The sequence below is a fragment of the Globicephala melas genome, chromosome 15, assembly GCF_963455315.2.
Source record: "Globicephala melas chromosome 15, mGloMel1.2, whole genome shotgun sequence".
NCBI classification, from domain to species: Eukaryota; Metazoa; Chordata; class Mammalia; order Artiodactyla; family Delphinidae; genus Globicephala; species Globicephala melas.
This window is the reverse complement of record NC_083328.1, coordinates 15522874-15530829: the sequence shown is the minus strand read 5'-3', so window position 1 is coordinate 15530829 and position 7956 is coordinate 15522874. Positions and strand designations below refer to the sequence as shown.

The 7956-nt window shown below is 55.7% G+C and overlaps 1 protein-coding gene across 1 annotated transcript; it reads left to right on the top strand.

Annotated features, from left to right (window-relative positions):
* Nucleotides 1-48: 48 nt before the first annotated feature.
* On the top strand, nt 49-6616 carry ORAI3 (ORAI calcium release-activated calcium modulator 3). Its single transcript, XM_030871803.3, has 2 exons — nt 49-2094; nt 5021-6616. Exons 1-2 carry the CDS (start codon nt 1834-1836, stop codon nt 5678-5680), a joined length of 921 nt encoding a protein of 306 aa, XP_030727663.1. The 5' UTR covers nt 49-1833; the 3' UTR covers nt 5681-6616.
* The last annotated feature ends 1340 nt before the right edge of the window (nt 6617-7956 follow it).

Below are 7956 nucleotides of genomic sequence, written 5' to 3'. Positions count from 1 at the left end.
CCAGGGGGCTGGGGGAGGTGGAGGATGGGCGGGGGGGGGGTGGGGGGCGGGCAGAAAGCAGACCACCAAGGGTTCAGGGAACAAAGACCAGATACTTGGAGTTGGGGGGTGGGGGGGGGCCCGAAAAGGGAAGCCAGAGGAGCAATTGGGGATCCAGACGTCGGAGATGAGGGGATTCGGGGAGCCAGGGGAAAGGCAGGGCTGAGTGAGGGGTGGGGGCAGGAGCACCCCCTCGGGGTCACCCCTCTCCTTCCTCCCTCCCCAGATTTCAGTTCCTTCCCCCCAGCCCTGACTCCTTGAACGTCACTGACAATGGCAGCTATTGTGAGGAGTGGGGGCTGCGGGCCTACCCGCTGTTCGGCGCGGCCCTGGGGAGCGGTGAGGGGTACCCCAGCCCCCTACCTGCCTCCCCGCACTATACTTGAACATTCATCTGTACTGAAGTGTTACTTGAACCGGGGGAACCTCGGACCTGGGGGAGCCGGAGCTTGAGGGGACAGGACCAGCTTGGACTGAGACTGGACTGGTGGGCACCCAGTTTGGACTGGACTACCCCCAGGCTCTCTCTTGCTTTACTGTATTGAGCAGCTCCACCCCTCCTGACCTGGGGTGGGGGTGGGGGTGGGGGTGGGGTGCCAGCCCAGTGATGGAGAAGATGGGACTCCTCCAGCTTGGCTCTTCCCACTCTTTCATCGTCATGGAAACTTGTATCCCATTTGCCCAGGGAACTGCCACTCCTGGTTGCCATGGAATTAGCAGCCAATGGACACCTCCCAAAGCCAGTGCTAAGGCTGGAAAGGGCCCCTCTTAGTTGCCGTGGGAACTTAGTAACAGACTCTCGGCCCTCCCCTGCCCCTTCCTTCACTGCGAGGGCGGGGTTTGGGGAGCCAGGGGGAGGGGTCGGGGCCAGGTCCCCCCCCCTCAGCCCAGGCCTCCCTGGGGAGCCAGGTTGTACCATGTAGGGGAGGGGGGAATCTATCCACATACCTCAGGTAACAGGGAGGTGCGCGGGTGGGGGGAGGGACTGGGCGGACCAAAGGCCGGAGGGGAGGGGATCCTGGGAATCGCAAAAGGCTTGAGGATGGGGCCGCTTGGGGGAGGGGGAGGAGGCAGCCCGGCCGGGGGCAAGTGGGGAACCCAGCCGGGCTGGGCCCCTGGGCCCCGGGTCTGTACAATATGGTTTGCTATAAAAGTCAAAATCTTCCAGCCGGGGCCGCCGAGTTCGTGTGTGTGTCTGCGGCGTTGGGGATGTGGGGCTAGGGCGGGGATGACCCGAGTGTTCTTTGAGGCCCTGGGAGGAGGGGGCTGTTTGGATGGATCTGGGGGACCTAGGTCCTACTGGGCTTCCGGAAATTGAGGATTCAGGGTCTCCTGCCGTCCCTACAGTTAGATGAGCTCACTTTCCCGGAGTTCACTGTTTAGGTAGGGTTTTGGAGTCTGGACGTTGGAGGTGTCCAGGTGTACCTGCAGTGGTCCAGAGCCCAGAACTCCCAGTCACTGGCTGGGGCTGGGCGTTCAACTCAGCGGGGCTCAGGCACCTAGAGGATATTCTAGGTGGACTGGGGTCTCGGGATCTCTGCGGACGGTCCCCCGGCTCCACCCCATCATGTGGCCGCCCCGACTCCGCCTCCGCCCCAGTTCCTGTTTCGGCCTCGGCAGTCCTGCTTCAGCCCCTAGGGCTCCACGCAGACGCCTGCTCTTCCTTCTCCGCCCGGGCCACGTCTTCCTGGGCGCTCACAGTCCGCATCCACGCTCGTCCCGCCGGGGGATGGGGCCTTCCCCCGGCCTGGGCCGGCCCTGCTGGGGTCCCCGAGGCGACTCGGCCCCGCCTTGATGGACTGGCCCGCCTGGTGCTGCGGCCCCAGGATGAAGGGCGGCGAGGGGGACCCGGGCGAACAGGCCCCGCTGAACCCGGAGGCCGAGAGCCCCGCGGGCTCGGCCACCTACCGGGAGTTCGTGCACCGCGGCTACTTGGACCTGATGGGGGCCAGTCAGCACTCGCTGCGGGCACTCAGCTGGCGCCGCCTCTACCTCAGTCGGGCCAAGCTGAAAGCTTCCAGCCGCACGTCTGCCCTGCTCTCGGGCTTCGCCATGGTGAGGGAAGGGAAGGGTCGTACAGGGTGGGGGTGAAGCGCAGGGGGGGCACCGGGTTGGGGGCGAAGTGAACGGGTACCCAAGGGAGACAGGGTAGAGGAAAGGGAAGGACGGGTTTTTAAGAGGTACAAGAGGGGTAGCAAACAAGGTACCAAGGGACTCCGCAAGTCCATTTTTATGGGGGTGTGTGTGTGTGTGTGCGTATGTATGTATGTATGTGTATAAACAGATCCCTAGCATAAACTGGGCCGTGGGGAGGATAAGCAAGTCCTAAAGGTGTCACAGGGGACACGTCATGTCATGGGGGTAGACAATCACCAAGGGGGATACATATGCAAGGATAGAGCGAAGTGCTCCAAAAGGAGCATGGTCCAGCATTAGTGGTTACTAGATCCCCACCCGAGGTTCAGCAGCAAATCAGAGCTGGGTGGGGGCTGGGAGGTGGGGTGGTTGAGAGAACAAACTGGATGGAGTGGTCACACCCAAAAGGAGGGCGGCCAGGCCCCAGCAGGCACAGAGCGTGCTTAGTGTAGCCCAGGAAAGCTCTGAGAAGAGAGGATGCCTGTGAGGGAGCCCCTAGCGAAAAAAGCTGCTTAGGAAGCTGATGCATGATTCTGGAGATGATAAACTCCAAGTGCAGGTGATATCCGCTGACGGTCCCGGGCAGAGGCCTCACAGGAAGTGGGACCGAGGGAGGTCCCAGGGTGAGGAGCAGTTAGCAGACACAAGTCCTGGTTCTTTCCTGCTTGTGGCCAGCTATGTAACCCTGGACAGGCCTCCGCCTCCTCGCAGGCCAGTGGGAAATTGTGAGATCATGGAGGGTGCACCCTCTGTAGCTTGCCAAGTAGCTGCCCCAAGGTGAGCTTATTCTTGTCATCAAACCCTAGATCCAAGCATGTCAGAGCAAGACACACATCAGAATGCCTCAGACTACCTGTTAACGGAAACCACGGCCCAGAATGGGGCAGTGGCTTTGCCTGCCAAGAGCACTCAGCAGCTGAAGGATATAGGATGAACTAGGACCCAGGGTCGCTAGACTGTTAGTCCAGGGTTTCCCACCATCATGACAGGAAGAAGGAGAAAATGGGCTGGAGGGGGGTCATCATAGGAACATGAGGGGGATATCAACATGAGGATAAAAAGGGGTCATAGCTCTAGGTGATTGCGTTAGTCTCTGCTCCTCTCTGTGCCACCACCTCTGTATTAGAATGATGAGAGGGAAAGTTTCTACCCCTAAGGGTCATCCTAGGTCTATGGTTTTCTACGTGAGGGTCCGGATCTGCAGGTCAGCTCACCCTTCCTGATGTGGGGTCATCTCAGGACAGGGAGCTGGCTCCCCTTCACCTGTACAGACCGCAGAGGGAAGGGAGCAGCCGCGTGGACCTAGCTGAGGGAGTTGCCCCACCCCCATATCCCCCATGGTCCAGCCTGTTCCCAAGGGGACAATCCGACCAGCTGCTGGACTTGCACGTTGCTGGGGTGACAGCTTAAGGGCCAGGACCTTCTCTGCAGGATCAAGAGGCCAGATGAGTAGGTTCTGGGGGCCAGACTGGCCCCAGTCCTGCCAGGGGAGGTCAAGGCTGAGTCAGGCTGTGGGAGAAACCAGGACCAGGCCTGGCCCAGATCTCTGTCTGTGGAAAACACCTGCTAACACCTGCCATGGCCCAATTTCCCAAAATATTCAGCCTTGCCTTCCTACCACCACCCTCCTGGCTCTGCACCTTCCTCCTTCCCCCAGCCCCAGAGCAACCTAATGGATCTTGCAAGAACCAGGCATGGGGAAAGATCCCGATTCTGGAATTCAGATGGCCTGGGTTAGAATAACATTATATAAATTGTGTTGAACCATCACTAAGTACCAGACACTATGCTTAAGGCTTTTATGTGCATCATCCTTCTATTATCCTATGAAGTAGGTACCACTACTGTGACCAATTTACAGATGAGAAAACTGAGGATCAGAGATGTTAAGACACCTGCCCAGGGTTCCACAGCAAGTAAGTGGCAGGATTGAATTTAGGCAGTCCAGCTCTAGAGTCCAGATGTATACAAGCCTAGAACAGAATCATCAACTCAAATGTTTGCAAAGGCCTTTGGCAATATGGATGCCAAGTTGGCTGGGTGGGGACTGTGGCTATCAAGAGACACTCCTCACCCATCCAAAGGGAGCAGCCATGACTCAGCCCTAGCTGATCAGTGCCGTGCAGGAATGTGGGCCTGGTGTAACCAGACCTTCCAAGTTTCCAAGAGGATCTGGAAATAGGAATATTTACATGACATCTCTTGAGTTTTAGAAGTTGGCAACGTAATTCTTTTAAAAAACACACTGTCTGAGCCAAGCAAAACATGTTTGCAAGCTGGCCTGGGTTTATGGTGTGCCAATTTGCAAACTCTGGCCTTGGACTTCAGCGTTAACTCTAATAATAACAGCAAACACTTACCTGAGCATACTGTGTACCTCACACTATTCTTATCACTTGATATATATTATCTCATTAAATTTTTAAAACAACCGTATAAGACAGGTGGGTGCTGTTATCAATCCCTATTTTCCAGGTGAGGAGACTGAGGCACAGAGAGAACCAAACCACTTGCTCAAGGTTGCACAGCTTATGGAGCTGAAAATGAACCCAGGCCGCCCCATTCCAGAATCTGTGCTTTTTAACCCCTATGTTATAACAAGATAAGATTGTCAGAAACATGCCATCCAGCCCTCTAGATAGCCAGGAGGGGAAACTGAGGTCTGGAACAGGACAGAGCCTTGCCAAGGCTGCCCATTCATTCACTCAACAAAGACTGGGTGCCGTCTCTCTGCCAAGCACTGTTCTAGGTCTTAGGGATACATCAGTGATGTACACCAAGAGGCAGAAAACCCCTCTACTGTTGAGGTTATGGGCACTCAACCCATCCCTTCTTGTCCCCACAGGTGGCCATGGTAGAGGTACAGCTGGAGAGCAACCACGAATACCCGCCGGGCCTGCTGGTGGCCTTCAGTGCCTGCACCACCGTGCTGGTGGCTGTGCACCTCTTTGCACTCATGGTCTCCACCTGTCTGCTGCCTCACATTGAAGCCGTCAGCAACATCCACAACCTCAACTCTGTCCACCAGTCTCCACACCAGCGACTCCACCGCTACGTGGAGCTGGCCTGGGGCTTCTCCACTGCCTTGGGCACCTTCCTCTTCCTCGCTGAAGTTGTCCTGGTTGGCTGGGTCAAGTTTGTGCCCATCGGGGCCCCCTTGGGCACACCAGGCTCTGTGGTACCTGCCTCCCAGGTGCCTGAGACTCTGCCACCAGTGGCCGCCTCCCTTAGTCCAGCTTCCAAGCCATCCTCTGCTTCTGTAGCCCCGTCACAGGCTGAGCCACCTGAGGCCTGCCCACCTCGGCAAGCATGTGGCGGTGGTGGGGCCCATGGACCAGGCTGGCAAGCAGCCATGGCCTCCACGGCAATCATGGTACCTGTTGGGCTTGTGTTCATGGCCTTTGCCCTGCATTTCTACCGCTCCTTGGTGGCTCACAAGACCGACCGCCACAAGCAAGAGCTAGAGGAGCTGAGTCGCCTGCAGGGGGAGCTGCAGGCTGTGTGAGGCCGGTGTTAGCCACAGCTGCGAGCACCGCCTCCCTCAGGGGTCAGCCAGAGGCCCCAGGTCTACGGACCCCATTCCCCGCCCTGCCTGGAGCCACTTCCTGTGGCCACTCTCAGGTAGAGAACAGATTCCTGCCCTCAGGGTCCTTTGGGCTGGGCCTTGGGCAGCTCCCACATTCCCAGGGATTCTCCCTGTCAGTCTGTCCTATGGGTTTTGGAAAGTCTACTCTACACCTGGGCTGGGAGGAGCAAGGGAGGAAGCGGAAGGTCCTCAGTCCAAGGCTCATGCAGTAGGTAGAGGGGAGGCAGGGAGACCCTGTCAGACCTTTGGTGCTGACTCTTAGCCACTTGCCCCCTTATAGAATGTGGAGGCCAGAAGCTTACACACCCACCCAGCTGCCCCAGAAGGCAGCCAATCCTTGCTATACTTTTGTAGAATCTATTTTATGGTTGGCTTTTTTTTTCTTCCTCATCCTCAGATTTTGATGGGTTCCACCCTCTTGCTTTGGTGTTTGGGTAGAGGGATTTGGGTGTTTCTACCCTAGGCATATGTCCAGCCTTTCCAAGGAGGAGCCACCCTATTTGGAGGAAGTTCAAATGCCTGCCCCACTGCCCTAGACCCACATTTATGCTTCTGTATCTGGTTCCTACTCCTGGTTCAGAGCTGGGGTCGGTGTGCCCAGCCTGATCCCTAGCAAGGGTTGGGGTGAGGTTTTAAGGGAGGAGGTCCAGTCCATAGCCCTTGGAATACAGAGCTATTCTGACACTGAATTTTTGATGCACCTAGTTTTGTATAATAAACTGTTTCACACATGTCCCTGTGGCTGTGAATGGGGTGAAGGGGAGGCCTTGTCGGGAACAGCTGACTTGTTCTTAAGAATCAAGTGGAGGCAAGTGTCCCTGGGGGCAGGGCAGGGGTGGAGGAGAGGAGGTTCCAGGTATGACCCCCTTGTGGTGCTGACAGGGGCCAGTAGCTTCTGAATGTGGAGACTGAGTTATTCTAAGGCTAAAGGCTTTTGCACTCTTGTTACTGAGCCCAGGGTCTCTACCTCATCCTTTGAGGATTTAGTATAAGTTTCTTTTAGTGTAAGTTTCTTTCTTGAGTGACTACTACATTACTAGGGGCTTCTCATAGGTAATCTTATTTAGCCTACTTAACTTATTTAAAAATCACCTCAAGAGGCAAGACTTTATCATTAGCGTTTTCAGAGATAAGGGAACTTCAGCCTAAGAAGGCTGAGGATCTTGCCCAAAGCCACCCAGCTAGTCAGTGAAAACTTAGACTACTTTTACCATCACATGGGGAATGGTTTTATTTGAGAAAAGGAACCAACATCTTTCAACTGGGACCAGAGAAAGGAATCTGATCTCATCACCCATGTTTCCATTATAAATTTATTTTTTCAGCCTCATTTTCCTCAAATTTGTAAAGGGTCCTAATCCTCTCCCAGAAGGATTGATTCTTTTGATGTGAGACTTTGGACAAATCTTTCTCTGTTCCTTAAAATTGTGAATTTGCATGAACGAGGTCTCAAGGGCCTTTCCTACATTGTTTTAATGCCTACAGTAGTTCCGCATGACAGTATTTAACATCCATTTTCAGAGAAAGAATCTGACGCTTTAAGAGGTGGTTAATGACTCGCCCAAGGTCATGTACATCGAGGGGGCTGACAGTACTGAGAGAAGTCTGGAACCTAGGGCATCCTCAGCACAGGCAGTGCCTGGGAGTGCCATTACCCTGAGACCTAGATGCCTGCAAACAAGCCTAAGAAAAACGGTGCCCAGAATCAGGGCGACCTCAGCCCCAGGGTCCGAAGTTTAAGCCCGGGCTGGTGCTGCCCTCGAGCGGCGGGACTGCGTAAGGGAAGGGGGGCGGGGGGCGGGGGGCAGGGGGTTGCACAGCTGAAAACAGCGGGCACTGGGACCATGACGCCCGGGTCATGGGCCACCCAAGTTCAAGTGCGACCTAGTTTATCGTTTCTTACAGGACCGGTTCAAGGTCCTTTAGGGCCCACCGGCCTTATTACATAACTTTGAGACAGACTAAGATGTAATCACTAATGGCGGGCCAGTACGGGCAAAATGCGGCACCTTCTGAAGGCCTCAGTATCCCCATCTGTCAAATGGGCATCTTAAACAGCTAGAGGCCCAAGGAGGATAACGGGAGTTAAACGCTCCCTGCATTACGTGCGGCGCCAAACAGCCTGAGTCACCGTTGTTGGTAGTATTTTTCCACCTCCCGGGCGCCGCTCCCAGCCCACCCCGGTTTCGGAGGGT

What these genes read in the sequence shown, in the direction of transcription:
- ORAI3 (XM_030871803.3), top strand. Translation starts at nt 1,834, where the DNA reads ATGGACTGGCCCGCCTGGTGCTGCGGCCCCAGGATGAAGGGCGGCGAG. An exon ending in TGCTCTCGGGCTTCGCCATG is followed by an intron (nt 2,095 to 5,020) that starts GTGAGGGAAGGG and finishes TTGTCCCCACAG; the next exon opens with GTGGCCATGGTAGAGGTACA.